Source organism: Symphalangus syndactylus, chromosome 9, assembly GCF_028878055.3.
Source record: "Symphalangus syndactylus isolate Jambi chromosome 9, NHGRI_mSymSyn1-v2.1_pri, whole genome shotgun sequence".
Lineage (NCBI taxonomy): Eukaryota > Metazoa > Chordata > Mammalia > Primates > Hylobatidae > Symphalangus > Symphalangus syndactylus.
In genome coordinates, this window is record NC_072431.2 from 63031919 (window position 1) to 63050936 (window position 19018).

Here is a 19018-nt window from a genome sequence, read left to right on the forward strand (position 1 = left end):
TTCTTTTTTTGAGATAGCGTCTTACTCTGTTGCCCAGGCTGGAGTGCAATGGTACAGTCCGGCTCATTGTAGCCTTGACCTTCTGGGCTCAACCAATCCTCCTGCCTCAGCCTCCCAAATAGCTGGGACCACAGGTGTGTGCCACCATACCTAGCTAATTTCCTTTTTTCTTTCTTTCTTTCTTTCTTTCTTTCTTTCTTTCTTTCTTTCTTTCTTTCTTTCTTTCTTTCTTTCTTTCTTTCTTCTTTCTTTCTTTCTTCTTTCTTTCTTTCTTTCTTTCTTTCTTTCTCTTTCTTTCTCTTTCTTTCTTTCTTTCTTTCTTTCTTTCTTTTTCTTTCTTCTTTCTTTCTTTCTTTCTTCTTTCTTCTTTCTTTCTTTCTTTCTTTCTTTCTTTCTTTCTTTCTTTCTTCTTTCTTTCTTTTTTGAGATGGAGTCTTGCTTTGTCAGGCTGGAGTACAGTGGCACGATCTTGGCTCACTGCAACCTCCGCCTCCCGGGTTGAAGCAATTCTCCTGCCTCAGCCTCCTGAGTAGCTGGGATTACAGGAGCCCGCCACTGTGCCTGGCTAATTTTTGTGTTTTTAGTAGAGACAGGGTTTCACCATCTTGGCCAGGCTGGTCTCGAACTCCTGACCTCATGATCCACCTGCCTTGGCCTCCCAAAGTGCTGGGATTACAGGCGTGAGCCACCACGCCCAGCCTAATTTCTTTTTTTTGTTTTTTTAAGTAGAGATAGGGTCTCCCTACATTGCCCAGGCTGGCTTGAACTCCTGGGCTCAAGGGATCCTCCTGCCTCAGCCTTCCAAAGTGCTGGGATTACAGGCGTGAGCCACCACGCCCGGCCCCTAGTGGCACTTTTCTTTTCTCTGCTGGGATATTCATTTTGGAGGCTGCTGTGGGGACTCTGAAGTAGCCCTATGGAGAGGCCCATGGGATAAACTGAGGCCTCCTACCAGTGAAACCGTGCCCGAAAGAGTTAAAGAAACCAATGACTAGCAGAAATTTTCCAGTTTGCAGGATGGCAGATTAAAAAAAGAAACGACTTGCAGAAATGCTGAAATTCATCTGCTGGTGGGATTAACACGCTGGCTGAAATAGATTGGAACCAATATGGCCAACTGCGGTTTGCACAGAACAAGCTTGCTGATGTCACAGCCCGAACTTCCACTGCATGTTACATACTAACCACCCCCGGAAATTTGCACATGCCCCCCATGAGGTAACATGAAGAGGGAACTGCGCATGCCTGAGCACTTTCCAGGCCTCCCCTTTCCTTCCACCAATCACCTAATCTCAGAATCCACCCCCTAAACCTTTCCTAATAAAATTACCGCCTTAAAGCCGGCACAGGGGAACAGATTTGAGCTAGACTTCTGTCTCCTTATTGGTTGACTTGCAATAAAGCTATTCTTTTCTCAAAAGCCTGGTGTCAGCTGGGCGTGGTGGCTCATGACTGTAAGCCTAGCACTTTGGGAGGTCGAGGCAGGAGGATCATTTGAGCCTTGGAGTTCAAGACCAGCCGGGACAACACAGTGAGATCCCAACTTTAAAAACAAAAAACTGGCCAGGCGTGGTTGCCCATGCTTGTAATCCCAGCACTTTGAGAGGCTGAAGCAGGTGGATCACTTGAGGTCAGGAGTTTGAGACCAGCCTGGCCAACATAGTGAAACTCTGTCTCTACTAAAGGTATAAAAATTAGACGTGTGGTGGCACACGCCTGTAGTCCCAGCTACTAGGGAGGCTGAGGCATGAGAATCCCTTGAACCTGGGAGGTGGAGCTTGCAGTGAGCTGAGATTGTGCCACTGCACTCCAGCCTGGGTGACAGAATGAGATTGTGTCTCAAAAAAAAAAATAAATAAATAAATAATAAAAACAAAAAACCAGCCGGGCATGGTGGCTCACGCCTGTAATCCCAGCACTTTGGGAGGCTGAGGCGGGTGGATCACCTAAGGTCAAGAGTTCAAGACCAGCCTGGCCAACATGGAGAAACCCTGTCTCTACTGAAAATACAAAAATTAGCTGGGTGTGGTGGCACATGCCCGAGGCTGAGGCAGGAGAATCGCTTGAACCTGGGAGGCGGAGGTTGCGGTGAGCCCAGATTGTGCCATTGCACTCCAGCCTGGGCAACAAAAGCGAAACTCCGTCAAAAAATAAATAAATAAATAAATAAAATAAAAATAAAAACAAAAAACCAAAAGCCTGGTGTCATAGTATTGGCTTGTAGCACATTGGCTCAAGCCCGTTTTGCTCTGTAGAATCAACTGCTAGCACCAAATTGCCCACCATGTGAGTGAGCCACATAGGAGGGCTCTCGGAAGGGACCTTCAGCCCCAGTTACACCCTCAAAGGACTGCAGCCCCAGGAGAGACCCCCACATCCAAATCCCCCACCCAAATGACTCCCAAATTCTTGACAAACAGAAATCAAGCCGGGCGCGGTGGCTCACGCCTGTAATCCCAGCACTTTGGGAGGCCAAGGCAGGCAGATCACGAGGTCAGGAGATCGAGACCATCCTGGCTAACACAGTGAAACCCCATGTCTACTAAAAATACAAAAAATTAGCTGGGTGCGGTGGCGGGTGCCTGTAATCCCAGCTACTCGGGAGGCTGAGGCAGGAGAATGGCATGAACCTGGGAGGTGGAGCTTGCAGTGAGCCGAGATCACACCACTGCACTCCAGCCAGGGTGACAGAGCGAGACTCTGTCTCAAAAAGAAAAAAAAAAGAAATCGTGAGCAATGAGTGATCACTGTTACTTTAAGCAACCAAGTTGAGAGGTGATTTCCTATGCAACATTAGGTAACTCAAGTGATCACCTCTCCCCGTCAATCCCCCCCGCCGAGGGTGGTAGCTCTCTCCTGCAATCATCTCTGGGTTATCTAAGTATCCACTTTTGGCCTATTCCTCTGTCTTTCAACAGCCATGTAAAAATTTCCCCGTATTGGCCGGGTGCAGTGGCTCACGCCTGTAATCCCTGCACTTTGGGAGGCCGAGATGGGCGGATCATGAGGTCAGGAGATCAAGACCATCCTGGCTAACACAGTGAAACCGTGTCTCTACTAAAAATAGAAAAAATTAGCCGGGCGTGGTGGCAGGCACCTGTAGTCCCAGCTACTTGGGAGGCTGAGGCAGGAGAATGGCGTGAACCCGGGAGGCGGAGCTTGCAGTGAGCGAAGATCATGCCACTGCACTCCAGCCTGGGCGACAGAGCAAGACTCCGTCTCAAGAAAAAAAATTTTCTCGTATTAAATGCGGCTGAACTTGGAGGCTCATGCCTGTAATCCCAGCACTTTGGGAGGCCCAGGAGACTGCTTGAGCCCAGGAGTTTGAGGCCAGCCTAGGCAAGAAAGTGAGACCTTGTCTCTAAACTTTTTTTTTTTGAGATGGAGTTTCACTCTTGTCACCCAGGCTGGAGTACAATGGTGTGATCTCGGCTAACTGCAACCTCCGCCTCCCAGGTTCAAGCGATTCTCCTGTCACAGCCTCCCGAGTAGCTGGGATTACAGGCGCCTGCCACCACATATGGCTAATTTTTGTATTTTTAGTAGAGGTGGGGTTTCACCATGTTGGCCAGGCTGGTCTTGAACTCCTGACCGCAGGTGATCCGCCTGCCTCGGCCTCCCAAAGTGCTGGGATTACAGGCGTGAGCCACCATGCCTGGCCTCTCAAAAAAATTTTTTTAATTAACTTGATGTGGTGGCTTGCTTCTATAGTCTCAGCTACCTGAGAAGCTGAGGTGGGAGGATTGCTCGACCCAGATGTTGAGGCTGCAGTGAGCCATGATTGTGCAGTGTCCAGCCTGGGTGACAGAGTGAGACCTGTCTCAAAACAATAACAACAAAACAGAAACAAAACACCAAATTAAATGCCCTATATTTGCAATACCTAGTGTGTTTTCAAAATTTTTTATTTATTTTTGAGACAAGGTCTTGCTGTGTCACCCAGGCTGGAGTGTAGTGGCATGATCACAGCTCACTGCAGCCTTGACCTCCCAGGCTCAAGCGATCCTCCTGCCTCAGCCTCCGAGTAGCTGGTACTACAGGGACATACCACAGCATCTGGATTTTTTTTTTATTTTTTTGGGTAAAAACAGGGTCTTGCTACGTTGCCCAGGCTGATCTTGAACTCCTCGCCTCAAGTGATCCTTCCACCTCGGCTTCCTGAAGCACTGGGATTCTAGGTGTGAGCCATCACGTGCAGCCCATCTTCTTGATAGGACCCTTTAGTTTAGTTTAGTTTAGTTTAGTTTAGTTTTGTTTGAGATGGAGTTTCGCTCTTGTTGCCCAGGCTGAAGTGTAATGGCATGATCTCGGCTCACCGCAACTTCCACCTCCCAGGTTCAAGCGATTCTCCTACCTCAGCCTCCCCAGTAGCTGGGATTACAGGCATGCGCCACCACACCTGGCTAATTTTTTGTATTTTTAGTGGACGGGGTTTCTCCATGTTGGTCAGGTTGGTCTTGAACCCCCGACCTCAGATGATCCGCCCACCTTGGCCTCCCAAAGTGCTAGGATTACAGGCGTGTTTTACAAGAAAACATTAAGTATGAAAGCAGTACCTCCGGAATATGCGCGGCCCTCCAAACCCAGCTTTTGAAGAATCTTCACTTGTCCTGGCTGGGCCACCACCTCAGCTCCACCTAAAACTGGGCTGTGCTCTCTTCCCCTCTACATCCCCTGATGGGCCCCTTGCTGCGCCTCCATCCCTTTTTTTTTTTTTTTTTTTTTTGAGACAGAGTCTTGTTTTGTTGCCCAGGCTGGAGTGCAGTGGTGCAAACATGGCTCATTGCAGCCTTGATCTCTTGGGCTCAAAGGATCCTCCCACCTCAGCCTCCTGAGTAGCTGGGACTATAGGTGCATGCCACCATGCCCAACTGATTTTTTTTTTTTTTGAGATGGAGTTTCGCTCTTGTTGCCCAGGCTGGGGTGCAATGGTGCAATCTTGGCTCACTGCAACCTCTGCCTCCTGGGTTCAAGCAATTATCCTGCCTCAGCCCCCCAAGTAGCTGGGATTTCAGGCATGTGCCATCACACCTGGCTAATTTTGTATTGTTAGTAGAGATGGGGCTTCACTATGTCAGTCAGGCTGTTCTCAAACTCCTGACCTCAGGCGATCCTCCTGCCTCGGCCTCCCAGAGGGCTGGGATTACAGGCGTGAGCCACTGTGCCTGGCCTGCCCAATTAATTTTTTTTTTTTTTTTTTTGGAGACAAAGTCTTGCTCTGTTGCCCAGCCTGGAGTGGAATGGTGCCATCTCGGCTCACTGCAACCTCTGCCTTTCGGGTCCAAGCGATTCTCCTGCCTCAGTCTCCCAAGTAGCTAGGACTACAGGCACGTGCCACCACGCCTGGCTAATTTTTGTATTTTTGGTAGAGATGAATTTTCACCATGTTGGCCAGGCTGGTCTTGAACTCCTGACTTCAGGTGATCCACCCGCCTCTGCCTCCCAAAGTGCTGGGATTACAGGCATGAGCCACCACACTCATCCTTGTCTTCTGGTCAGGGAAGACTAACTCCTCTTACCTTGACTATTTCCCCAGGGCCCCAGACACACATCGCCACGCAGGACCTGGGTGGGGAGTATGGAATTTATTTTATTGTTCTGCGTCTGGGTTTGGTTCCTTGGACGTCATGGTTCCTGGATGGGGGTGGGTGGGTCCCACCTCCCTAAGTCATGGTCCCACGGGCCTGTCGGGATTGTTTTCCAGGTTCAAAGTGCACTGAGAAAGCTTCACAGTTTTAATACTTCCTAGATGCTCAACTGAGGCAAAGTGACAAAATGGCCCTCCCACCCCCGCCCGCCACAAAAATAAAACCCCAAGCCCCTGGCAGCTGCTGCTGCAGCCGTATGAAAAAATAATACAAACTCTTCTTAAAAAATAGATTACACAGAAAAAACGCAGAGGACAGAGGGGCATGAGGAGGGGCAGGGAGCCTTGGGGGAGAGGCCCGGGAAGGGGCTCTGAGATGACTGCAGGGGCTGAGCTGCTGGTGGACACCTGCCCTGTCCACTGTGCCTATCCTCTCGCTGCCCGAGCTGGCTCCTCCCCATCAGCGCCGGCCCGGGCACCACAGCTCCACACTCCCTCAAGGGACCCCCTTCACCCTGAGGCTTGGTACCTGCTTCTCACTAAAGTGGCTTTGAGAAAGAAACAAAAAAAAGACCCAAAGCAAGAGAAGGGGCTGTTTGCTCAGCCATCGGGGACCTCTGCCCCAGGGGATCAGCCCTCTCTCTGCTTTGGGGGTTTGGAGAGTCCTCGATACCTGTTGCTACCTAGACACCCCCTGGGGGGAAAACGGGCCCCAGACTCCCCGTTTGGTTCCTGGGAACACAGACACATGGGAACTTGGCCTCTGCCCTGATGTGCGCCCTCCCATGCACCCAAGCGTTATATGGGGCATGGTTCGGAGGCTGCCTCCTGGCCCAGCCTCCAGGGAGCTACGGACCAGACAGGTGGAGCGTGCACAGGGTTGCTGGGGCAGCGGCCTGTGGAAAGGGGCATAACTCACATGGGCCCTCCAGCTCATGCAAGGAGAAGCGAGAGGGGACAGCCCTGCCAAGACAGAGGTTACAGCAGGGCGAGAGCATGGTGTGTGTGTGCAGCTGGGCCGGCTCCAGGCCACGGCAGAGAGAAGGCAGGGGAAGCGGCCCACGGGGTGGGAGAAGGCAAGTCAGGGCCTGGCTCTGAGGAGAAGCCTGGGCCCCCACTGTCCCAGCTGAGGCCACCTCCCACGGAGGAATCTGGCGGGGGTGGATTCTCCGGAGGTGGGGACAGGGGTGGCTGAGTGGCCCTGGCTCAGTCGGGGACCTCAGGGTGGGCAGGCAGTCCACTCTCGCCGCGCCGGTAGGTCTCCCAGAAACCTCTGTCCAGCTGCTCCAGCTGTGGGCCCAGTGGCAGGTGGCCGGCCAGGTGCATGCGGAGGGTCTCCAGCCAGTGTTCCAGCTTCACGAAGGACGGCCTGAGTGACAGGCGGGTGGGGAACGGTGGGTCTGGCTCTCCGGGAATTGGCCCCACCGTCTCCCAGGCCAGGGCCCCATCCTACTCACCTCTTCTCGGGGTCCAGATCGCAACAGCGCACGGTGATGGGGAAGAAGCTCGGGGGGCAGTTTGGGGGGCAGTAGCGGTCCAGGAACCCTCGCACGTTGAGGCCAAAGTCCATGGTGCGGGGCAGGTAGTCGGGGTCTGCGTTCACCCGCCCGATGATCTGTCCAGCACAAGGCCCAGCAGTTACTCCAGGAGGGCCCTCAGCCTGGGCGACTCGGTGCCATCCAGGTGGCTTGAGGGCAGGTGGCACCGGGCCTGGCTGCAGCCTGACTGCGGTACCCCACAGGGGCCAGCCCATGCCTTGCTGTGGGCAGCCTTCCTGGCATGAGGCCCCTGCAGATGCTGAGCCTGCAGCCTGGGTGAGTACGGAGGAGCCCAGGCCTCGACACTGCTGCTACCCACCCCTGGACCTACCTCGCACAGGACGATCCCAAAGGAGAACACATCCACCTTCTCATCATAGCTGCGGCCTGGACAAAGAGACTGACTGTCAGCAGATGAACACACAGGGGTGCCAGGGGTGCCAGGGATGCCAAAAGGCAGGGGACCGGGCCAGCTGGGAGGATGCCCCGGCCGGGAGGTCCAGGCCCAGGAGGCAGATGCCGGCAACCTCTATGGGAACCCAGGCTTAGGCTTTCCCCCAACCCCACCAGGTCTGAGCAAGCCTTTGGGAGCTCTGAGGAGCAAGGGGCAGAGCCCTGGACAAGGAGTTCGAGGCACCGATCAGCTGCATGACTTTGCACAAGTCATGAACTCTGTGCTCTGTGCTGGTCCCAAAAGGCAACCACGTCAAGTCTCCGGAATCCGTGAATGTTACTGGGTCAGAAAAAGGGTCGTTTGAAGATGGGATTAAGGATCTGGAGGTGAGATGGTGCTGGATGATCTGGGTGGGCCCCAATGCCACTGCAAATGCCCTCATGAGAGAGACACAGAGAAGACACAGCAGAAGAGGAGGAGGTGGCCCTGTGAAGACAGGGGTGGAGACTGGAGTGACGCCACCACAAGCCCAGGAATGCAAAACCACCAGAAGGTGGAAGAGGCAAGGAATGCATTCTCCCCTAGATCCCCGTGGAGGGAGAGCAGCCCTGTTGGATTTCAACCTTCTGGCTTCCAAAACTAAGAGGGAATCAATTTCTGCTGTTTATTTTACTTTGAGATGGAGTCTTGCTTTGTTGCCCAGGCTAGAGTGCAGTGGCACGATTATGGCTCACTGCAACCTCTGCCTCCTGGGTTCGAGTGATTCTCCTGCCTCAATTTCCCGAGTAGCTGGGATTACAGGTGTGTGCCACCATGCCCGGCTAATTTTTGTACTTTTAGTAGAGATTCTGTTTCACCATGTTGGCCAGGCTGGTCTCGAACTCCTGACCTCAAGTGATCTGCCCGCCTGGGCCTCCCAAAGTGCTGGGATTACAAGTGTGAGCCACAGTGCCTGACTATTTTCTGTTGTTTTAAATAATCAAGTTTCTAACAATTCATTACAGCAACCTCAGGAAACTGACACAGACTCTCTGAGCCAGTTTCCTTATTGTAAAATGGGAATGATACCAGCTACTTAACGATGTTAAAAAATTGGTACAGGGCCAGGCACAGTGGCTCACACCTGTAATCCCAGCACTTTGGGAGGCTGAGGTGGGTGGATCACCTGAGGTCAGGAGTTCGAGACCAGCCTGGCCAAAATGGTGAAACCCCATCTCTACTAAAAATACAAAAATTAGCCAGGCATGGTGGCAGGTGCCTGCAATCCTAGCTACTTAGGAAACTGAGGCAGGAGAATCACTTGAACCCAAGAGGTGGAGGTTGCAGTGAGCCGAGATCACGCCACTGTACTCCAGCCTGGTTGACAATGCAAGACTCCATCTCAAAAACAAAAAACTGGCAGGGCACGGTGGCTCACACCTGTAATCCCAGCACTTTGGGAAGCCGAGGCAGGTGGATCATGAGGTCAGGAGATCGAGACCACGGTGAAACCGTCTCTACTAAAAATACAAAAAATTAGCCGGGCATCGTGGCGGGCGCCTGTTGTCCCAGCTACTCGGGAGGCTGAGGCAGGAGAATGGCGTGAACCTGGGAGGCGGAGCTTGCAGTGAGCCGAGATCACACCACTGCACTCCAGCCTGGGTGACAGAGTGAGACTCCGTCTCAGAAAAAAAAAAAACAAAAACAAAAAACGAAAAACAAAATACCTGGCCGGGCGCGGTGGCTCACACTTGTAATCCCAGCACTTTGGGAGGCCGAGGCGGGCGGATCACGAGGTCAGGAGATCGAGACCACGGTGAAACCCCATCTCTACTAAAAATACAAAAAAAAAAAAAAAAAAAAAAAATCTTAAAAAAAAAAAGAAAAAAAAGAAAAACAAAATACCCAAAACAATTAGTACTAAATGCCAATTCTCATTTACTGAATGCCAACTAGGTGGAAATGAGTTTACAACCTTTAATCCTCACACTAATCCCTAAACATAGGAAACACTAAGACTTTTTTGTTTTTTGAGACGGAGTCTTGCTCTGTCGCCCACTGCAACTTCTGCCTCCTGGGTTCAAGCAATTCTCCTGCCTCAGCCTCCTGAGTAGCTGAGATTACAGGCGCCCGCCACCACGCCCAGCTAATTTTTGTATTTTTAGTAGAGATGGGGTTTCAGTGTTGGCCAGGCTGGTCTCGAACTCCTGACCTCGTGATCCGCCTACCTTGGCCTCCCAAAGTGCTGGGATTACAAGCGTGAACCACCGTGCCTGGCCACTAAGACTGTTTTATAGTCTTCTTTGGGGGCTATGTTAACTGTGTGTGTGTGTGTGTGTGTGTGTGTTTGAGACAGAGTCCCACTCTGTCATCAGGCTGGAGTACAGTGGTGCAATCTCAGCTCACTGCAACCTCCGCGTGCCGGGTTCAAGCAATTCTCCTGCCTCAGCCTCCCGGGTAGCTGGGACTACAGACATGTGCCACCAAGCCCAGCTAATTTTTTTGTATTTTTAGTAGAGACAGGGTTTCATCATGTTGACCAGGATGGTCTCAACCTCTTGACCTCGTGATCCGCCCACCTCGGCCTCCCAAAGTGCTGGGATTACAGGCTGGTTTTTTTTTTTTCTTTTTGAGACAGAGTCTTGCTCTGTCGCCCAGGCTGGAATGCAGTGGTGCAATCTTGGCCCAATGTAACCTCTGCTCCTGGGTTCAAGTGAGTTTCCTGCCTCAGCCTCCCAAGTAGCTGCGCCACCACACCCCGATAATTTTTGTATTTTTAGTAGAGACAGGGTTTCACCATGTTGGCCAGGCTGGTCTCGAACTCCTAGCCTCAAGCAATCCGTCTGCTTCAGCCTCCCAAAGTGCTGGAACTACAGGTGTGAGCCACTGTGCCTGGACTATTTTTTGTTTTCTTGAGACAGGGTCTCGCTCTGTTGCCCAGGCTAGAATGCAGTGGTATGATCACAGCTCACTGCAGCCTTGATCTCCTTGGCTCAAGTAAATCTCCCGCCTTGGCTTCCTGAGTAGCTGGGACCACAGGCATTAGGCACCACACCACATGCCAGGCTAATTTAACTAGGTTAACCATGATGAGGTGATGGCTGGGGTCTGCCGGCCCTGAACCTGTGTTCATGTGTCACCTGCTTGTAGAAGGACTTTATAACCTATAATCTGGGCATATATAGGACCACTGACAGCAAAGAAATGGACTGAGGGAGGCAGACCCTGTGGGAGACAGAATTATGGTCCCCAAAGATGACTGTGTCCTGATCACTGGGACTTGTATATGTCCTACCTTCCATCGGACTCTGCAGATGGGATTAAGTTGAGGGTCTTGAGATGGAGGGCTGATTTTGGATTATCCAGGTGGGCCCAATGTCACCATAAGGGACCCTATCAGAAGGATGGAGGGCCGGGCATGGTGGCTCATGCCTGGAATCCCAGCACTTTGAAAGGCCAAGGCAGGTGGATTGCCAGGAGTTTGAGACCAGCCTGGGCAACATAGTGAGACCTCCGTCTCTATCAAAAATTAAAAAATTAGCTGGGTGTGGTGTTTCATGCCTGTGGTCCCAGCTATTCAGAAGGCTGGGGTGGGATGACAGTTTGAGCCCAGAAGGCTGAAGCTGCAGTGAGCTATGGTGGCACCACTGCACTCCAGCCTGGGCAACAGAGCGAGACCCTGTCTCTTTAAAAAAAAAAAAAAAAAAAAAAGGGAAGGAGGAAGGTTAGAGCCAGGGAAAGAGATGCGGGGATGGATGCAGAGATCAGAGAAGAGAAGATGCTTTGCAGCCAGCCCTGAAGACAGAGGAGGGGGCAGCAACATGAGGAATGAGGAAGCCTCCACGAGCCAGAAAAGGTAAGGAAACAGGTGCCCCGGAGCCTGTAGAAGGAGCTCACCCTGCCGGCACCTTGATTTCAGCCCGGTGAGGCTGACGCTGGACTTCAGACTCCAGAACTGTATAATCATTTATTTAAGCCACTAAGTGTCTTTTATTTATTTATTTTTTGAGATGGAGTTTCGCTCGTCGCCCAGGCTGGAGTGCAATGGCGCGATCTCGGCTCACTGCAACCTCTGCCTCCTGGGTTCAAGCGATTCTCCTGCCTCAGCTTCCCTAGCAGCTGGGATTACAGGCACCCGCCACCATGCCCAGCTAATTTTTGTATTTTTAGTAAAGAACGGGGGTTTCACCATGTTGGCTAGGCTAGTCTTGAACTCCTGACCTCAGGTGATCTACTCACCTCAGCCTCCCAAAGTGCTGGGATTACAGGCGTGAGCCACCGTGCCTGGCTGCCACTAAGTGTCTTATAGGAGAAACAGGACCCACAGGGTAACTGAAGAGCCAAGGAGGCTGGGAGGGGCCAGGGGCTCGGGAGGTTGCAGCTCTGCTGGGCTCCCCCATGGCTTCCCGTGAGGGCCATGATGGGCAGGGCCGAACCACTCACCGTTGATCATCTCGGGCGCCATCCAGTAGGGGTTGCCCACCACGGTGTAGCGCTTCTTGCGGTCTGGCTTCTTGAGGCTCCGCAGGCCCTCAGGCTGAGTCTTCTCGTCCACCATGAGCCGTGCCAGCCCGAAGTCAGCCACCACCACATTCTTGTTCTGGGAGGGTGAAGCCGGGTCACGCTGCGACCTGATCCTGGTACTGCCCGCTTGGCCTGCCCCTCCCCAGGACCCCAAGCCAACCCGTAGACAGCCCAGAGAACATACCTCTGATACGCTGTATTGGCACAGGGTGGGGACCCCTTCCTTCCCTAAACCCATCGGCTCTTTGCAAATGGGGCTGCTGGAAGCATCTGAAGATAGCAGTGTGGCTTCCTCCCTCCCACCACACGCTGCACCCTCTGCCCCCTCCCCACTTGCTCCCCAAACCGTCCCAGCGGCCCCACTGCTCCCTCCTGCAAGCGCTCCCTCCCACCTACGAGGGCATTGACGCTGCTTTGTTTCGGAAAGAAGACAGGAATTATTATTATTTTTTTTCAGACGGAGTCTCGCTCTGTTGCCCAGGCTGGAGCACAGTGGCATGATCTTGGCTCACTGCAACCTCCGCCTCCCAGGTTCAAGCGATTCTCCTGCCTCAGCCTCCCGAGTAGCTGGGATTACAGGCGCCCACCACCACGCCTGGCTAATTTTTGTATTTTTAGTAAAGACGGGTTTCACCATACTTGGCTAGGCTGGTCTTGAACTCCTGACCTGAGGTGATCCACCCACTGCGGCCTACCAAAGTGCTGGGATTACAGGAGTGCGCCACCACGCCTGGCCCAATTTTATCTTTATTTATTTATTTAATTATTTTTTGAGACGGAGTCTTGCTCTGTTGCCTAGGCTGAAGTGCAGTGGTGCGATCTCAGCTCACTGCAAGCTCCACCTCCTGGGTTCACGCCATTCTCCTGCCTCAGCCTCCCAAGTAGCTGGGACTACAGATGCCTGCCACCATGCCCAGCTGATTTTTTGTATTTTTAGTAGAGACGGGGTTTCACCATGTTAGCCAGGATGGTCTCGATCTCCTGACCTCGTGATCCGCCCACCTCAGCCTCCCAAAGTGCTGGAATTACAGGCATGAGCCACCGTGCCTGGCCTAATTTTATCTTTAATATTCCCAATAAGCAGGTGAGGTCTATGTTTTTTGCTTTTCAGGTTTGATTTTTTTTTTTTTTTTTTTGAGGCAGAGTCTCCCTCCCATGGCCCAGGCTGGAGTGCAGTGGCACCAACACAGCTCATTGCAGCCTCGACTTCCCAGGCTCAAGCGATCCTCCCACCTCTGCCTCCTGAGTAGCTGGTACTATAGGTACTTGCCACCACGCCAGCTAATTTTTTCTTTTTCTTTTTTTTTTTGAGATGGAGTCTCGTTCTGTCACCCAGGCTGGAGTGCAGTGGCGTGATCTCGGCTCACTGCAAGCTCCGCCTCCCGGGTTCACGCCATTCTCCTGCCTCAGCCTCTCCGAGTAGCTGGGACTACAGGTGCCCGCCACCACGCCCGGCTAATTTTTTGTATTTTTAGTAGAGATGGGGTTTCACCGTGGTCTCTATCTCCTGACCTTGTGATCCGCCCGCCTCGGCCTCCCAAAGTGCTGGGATTACAAGCGTGAGCAACCGCGCCCGGCCAATTTTTTCTATTTTTTTGTAGAGACGGGGTTTTGCCATGTTGCCTGGCTGGTCTCAAACTCCTAGGCTTAAGCAATCTGCCCACCTTGGACTCCCAAAGTGCTAGGATTACAGGTGTAAGCCAACACAGGTCTATGTTTTTTATTTTTTTATTTTTTTTGAGATGGAGTCCCACTCTGTTGCTGGAGTGCAGTGACGTGATCTTGGCTCACAGCAACCTCCACCTCCTGGGTTCAAGCAATTCTGCCTCAGCCTCATGAGTAGCTGAGACTACAGGCACCCGCCAGCACACTCAGCTAATTTTTGTAGTTTTAGTAGAGAAGGGTCTCACTGTGTTGGCGAGGCTCGTCTTGAACTCCTGACCTCAAGTGATCTGCCCACCTTGGTTTCCCAAAGTGTTGGGATTACAGGCATGAGCCACTGTGCCTTGCTTGTTGTTGCTTTAAAAACAGGGGCTCTAGGCCGGGCGCGGTGGCTCACGCTTGTAATCCCAGCACTTTGGGAGGCCGAGGCGGGCGGATCACAAGGTCAGGAGATCGAGACCACGGTGAAACCCCATCTCTACTAAAAAATACAAAAAATTAGCCGGGCATGGTGGCGGGCGCCTGTAGTCCCAGCTACTCGGAGAGGCTGAGGCAGGAGAATGGCGTGAACCCGGGACGCGGAGCTTGCAGTGAGCCGAGATTGCGCCACTGCACTCCAGCCTGGGCGAAAGAGCAAGAATCCGTCTCAAAAACAAAAAAAAAACAAAAAAAAAAACAGGGGCTCGCCCTGTTGCCCAGGCTGGAGTGCAGTGACACAATCAGAGCTCACTGTAGCATTTACCTCCTGGACTCGAAGCATCCTCCCACCTAGCCTTCCAACTAGCTGGGACTACAGGCCCATGTCACCATGCCTGGCCTGACTCTAGTGTTAAGAGGCAGGGCCTGTTAAGAGGTGATTGGGTCATGAGGGCTCTGTATGAATTAATGGATTAATGGGTTATTGAGGGAACAGGTTAGTTATCACAAGAGTGGGTCTGTATAAGGGTCAGTTTGGGGGTCTCTTGTCAGCCCCTCTTGCCATGTGATGCTTTTTTTTTTTTTTTTGAGATGGTGTCTGACTCTGTCACCCAGGCTGGAGTGCAGTGGCATAATCTCAGCTCACTACAACCTCTGCCTCCTGGATTCAAGCAATTCTCCTGCCTCAGCCTCCCAAGTAGCTGGGATTACAGGCATGCGCCACCATGCCGGCTAATTTTTGAATTTTTAGTAGAAACAAGGTTTTGCCATGTTGGCCAGGCTGGTCTTGAACTCCTGGCTTCAAGTGATCCACCCACCTCGGCCTCCCAAAGTGCTGGGATAACAGGTGTGAGCCACAGTGCCTAGCCTTGTTTTGTTTTGTTTTTTGAGACAGGGTCTGGCACTATCTCCCAGGCTGGAGTAACCTCCACCTCCCAGGCTCAAGTGATCCTCCCACCTCAGCCTCCCAGATAGTTGGGACCACACGCTTATGCCACCACGCCTGGCTATTCTGTTTTGTATTTTTGGCAGAGATGGGCTTTCGTCATGTTGCCCAGACTGGTCTCAAACTCCTGAGCTCAAGCAATCTACCTGCCTTGGCCTCCCAAATTGCTGGGATTTTAGGTGTGAGCCACTGTGCCCAGCACATTTCTGTTGTTTTGAGCCATCTGGTTCACAGTACGTCATGATGGCAGCCCCAGGACACGAATCCACTACCTCTTCAGACGGGCATGGTTACTCGCTCCTCTGCTTTCAGTGGAGAACCGGGCTCCCCTCCCTTGCCAATCCTTAGACACTGGGTTCTTTGCCTGCCCATCCCCTGCTTAAATATCCACCTAAAGCCTCCTCTTTTTTTTTTGAGACGGAGTTCACTCTGTCACCCAGGCTGGAGTGCGGTGGCGCGATCTTGGCTCACTGCAAGCTCCGCCTCCCAGGTTCACACCATTCTCCTGCTTCAGCCTCCCAAGTAGCTGGGACTACAGGCACCCGCCACCATGCCCGGCTAATTTTTTGTATTTTTAGTAGAGATGGGGTTTCACCGTGTTAGCCATGTTGGCCAGGCTGGTCCTGAACTCCTGGCTTCAAGTGATCCACCCACCTCGGCCTCCCAAAGTGTTGGGATTACAGGCGTGAGCCACAGTGCCCGTGTTAGCCAGGATGGTCTCGATCTCCTGACCTGGTGATCCACCTGCCTCGGCCTCCCAAAGTGCTGGGATTACAGGTGTGAGCCACCGTGCCCGGCCAAGCCTCCTTTTTCAGGAAGCCTGCCTTGACCACTCCAGCCCACACGCCTATGCCCCCCACTCTGTGGCCCCCAGATGCTGGTGCTGTCTGGTGTAGCCCGTGGCCACTTTGCTGTGGGCTGTGCTCTATGAAGACCACGGTCCTGGTCCTTTGCAGCTTACATGTCACTTTCTCCTTCATTGATTTATGAGACCCTTCTACCAGCCTGGGATGCTGATGGTCCACCATGAGTCAGTGGCAGAGACAGGACTCAAACCCAGGTCTGTCTGCCTCCTGACCCTGCGCTCTTCCCCACGGGCTGCTGCCCCCCACCCCCACCTCAAATTGAAGTCACGGAGGCAACCCAGGGGCCTCCAGTTCTGGGAAGGCCCTGAGGCTGGGAGTGGGTGGGCTCCTGCTGTCTCCCCGACACCCAGCCACATTGGGGGGGGCCCTGGTACTCACCTCACGGACCAGGCAGTTGTGGGAGTTGAGGTCTCGGTGGATAATGTTCATGGAGTGGAGGTAGGCCTGGGGACAGGGACACGGGAGTCAGGGGGTAGCTGTGCAGAAGGACCCCAGCCCATTCTGGCCCCCCAGGAACTCCCTCCGCTCCCACCCCAATCAGGCCAGTTGGGACGATTCTTCCCACTCTCCCATCGACCCCCTCTGCCCTCTTTCAAAGCTTCTTTGTGGGTTCTGTTTGCAAATTCCTGGTGGGATTATGAATGGAGTTGGAGCACCCGGCTCACTCACCATCCCCGACGCGATGTCCTTGGCAAAGCTCACTCTCTGGCTCCATGGGTACTGGCTGTCCTGGGATGGAGAAAGAATGGCCAGGGTGGGGCCGGCGGGGGCCCCGGTGGCAGGGATGGTTGCATGAGAGAGAGAGGCAGGAAGGGGCAAGTGTCCTAGAAGGTCCCACGGGCTCCCCAACACCCCGATTTCTTTGGGCACCCACAACTGTCTGCTTCTAAGGAGTATGAGTCAACACAGCTCACAGACGTTATTTCCTTTTTTTTTTTTTTAGATGGAGTCTCACTCTGTCACCCAGGGTGGAGTGCAGTGGTACCATCTCAGCTCCCTACAACCTTCGCCTCCAGGGCTCAAGTGATTCTTGTGTCTCAGCCTCCTGAGTAGCTGGGACTATGGGCATGTGCCACCATGCCCGGCTAATTTTTTGTATTTTTAGTAGAGATGCGGTTTCACCACGTTGGCCAGGCTGGTCTTGAACTCCTGACCTCAGGTGATCTGCCCACCTTGGCCTCCCAGTGTTGGGATTACAGGCATGAGCCACTGCACCCGGCCTCAAGCAATTCTCTTGCCTCAGCCTCCCAAGTAGCTGGGATTACAGGTGTCCACCACCAAACCCAGCTAATTTTTGTAGTTTTAGTAGAGACGGGGTTTCACCATGTTGGCCAGGCTGGTCTCAAACTTCTAACCTCAAGTGATCCACCTGCCTTGGCCTCCCAAAGTGCTGGCCTTACAGGCGTGAGCCACCGTACCCGGCCCCTACAAACATTATTTCCTAACAGAACTGATTTCAAACTCTAAGCAGGAATATTCCTCTATAGCTCCCAATCTGCCTCCTCTGAGAAAACAAGCTATATTTATTTTCTATAAAATCTCATCTTTCTGTTGGGTGCAGTGGCTCACGCCTGTAATCCCAACACTTTGGGAGGCCGGAGCAGGTGGATCACCTGAGGTCAGGAGTTTGAGACCAGCCTGACCAACATGGTGAAACCCTGTCTCTACTAAAAATGCAAAATTAGCTGGGTGTGGTGGCGGGCTCCTGTAATCCCAGCTACTCGGGAGGCTGAGGCAGGAGAATCGATTGAACCTGGGAGACGGAGGTTGCAGTGAGCTGAAATCGCGCCATTGCACTTCAGGCTGGACAATAAGAGCAAAACTCCGTCTCAGAAAAAACAAACAAACAAAAAAACTCACCTTTCTAGGTTTTTAAAAAATTGGAACCTACTTTCACAGACAGGTAAGAGGTAGAAGGGCCCAGTAAGGTCACCTGCAGAGTGGCAGCACTGAGCCACACCAGGAGAACAGGGCTTTGGGCTCAAATCATTTGGGGGAGATGCCTCATTCTCAAACCCCATCCCCTTGGAGATCTTTATTTTTTATCAAGACAGGGTCTCACTCTATCACCCAGGCTGGAGTGCAGCCTTGACCTCCTGGGCTCAAGTGATCCTTCTGCCTCAGCCTCCCGTGGAGCTGGAACCACAGGCATGTGCCACCACATTTGGCTAATTTTTTTTATTTTTTTTGTAGAGATGGGATCAGGATCTCATTATGTTGTCCAAGCTGGTCTTGACCTCCTGACCTCTAACGATCCTCCTACCTTGGCCTTCCAAAGTTTGGGAATTCAGGTGTGAGCCACTACACTTGGCCTAGCCCAGAGTTTCTAAATTACACCTGACAACGGAACCCGTTGTGTCAAGTTACACCTAGCAGGAGCCCATAGGGTCCACACCTTGGATACAAGGTAATCCAACCTGAGGAAGATCCCATGGTCTCAGGGTGGTACAGAAATGGGGCTGGAGGCCAGGACTGGATCCCCAGGGTGTGGTCCAGCACAGGGCTCTGTGAGGCTTCCTCCAAGCGCTTTTTTTTTGAGACGGAGTCTCGCTGTCACCCAGGTTAGAGTGCAGTGGTGCAATCTTGGCTCACTGCAGGCTCTGCCCCCTGGGTTCTACGCCATTCTCCTGCCTCAGCCTCCCGAGTAGCTGGGACTACAGGCACCCGCCACCTCACCCGGCTAATTTTTTGTATTTTTAGTAGAGACGGGTTACCAGGATGGTCTCAAACTCCTGACCTCAGGTGATCTGCCAACCTCGGTCTCCCAAAGTGCTGGGATTACAGGTGCCCGCCACCACACCCAGCTAACTTTTGTATTTTTAGTAGAGATGGGGTTTCATCATGTTGGCCAGGCTGGTCTCGAACTCCTGATCTCAGGTGATCTGCTGGCCTCAGCCTCCCAAAGTGCTGGGATTACAGGCATGAGCCACTGCACCTGGCCTGAGTACTTTATTTCTAAAGATGGATTTGTAATTTTATAAATCCTTAAGGAAAGCTCTGATTTTTATTTTAGTTTTTGAGATAGGGTCTTGCTCTGTGGTCCAGGTTGGAGTACAGTGGTGAGATCACAGCTCACTGCAGCCTTGAATTCCTGGCCTCAAGTGA

At 52.5% G+C, this 19018-nt stretch overlaps 1 protein-coding gene across 2 annotated transcripts in view; it reads right to left on the reverse strand.

Annotated features, from left to right (window-relative positions):
- Nucleotides 1–5566: 5566 nt before the first annotated feature.
- Nucleotides 5567–19018, reverse strand: part of LIMK1 (LIM domain kinase 1) — a 39358-nt gene continuing 25906 nt past the window's right edge. For both annotated transcript variants that reach the window (XM_055292850.2, XM_055292851.2), the window contains 6 exons: nucleotides 16583–16642; nucleotides 16292–16357; nucleotides 11942–12098; nucleotides 7457–7512; nucleotides 7045–7202; nucleotides 5567–6956 (listed from right to left, as the gene is read on the reverse strand). In XM_055292850.2, coding sequence (XP_055148825.1) covers nucleotides 6794–6956; nucleotides 7045–7202; nucleotides 7457–7512; nucleotides 11942–12098; nucleotides 16292–16357; nucleotides 16583–16642 — 660 coding nt within the window. In that variant the 3' untranslated portion in view covers nucleotides 5567–6793. The remainder of the gene's footprint in view (nucleotides 6957–7044; nucleotides 7203–7456; nucleotides 7513–11941; nucleotides 12099–16291; nucleotides 16358–16582; nucleotides 16643–19018) is intronic.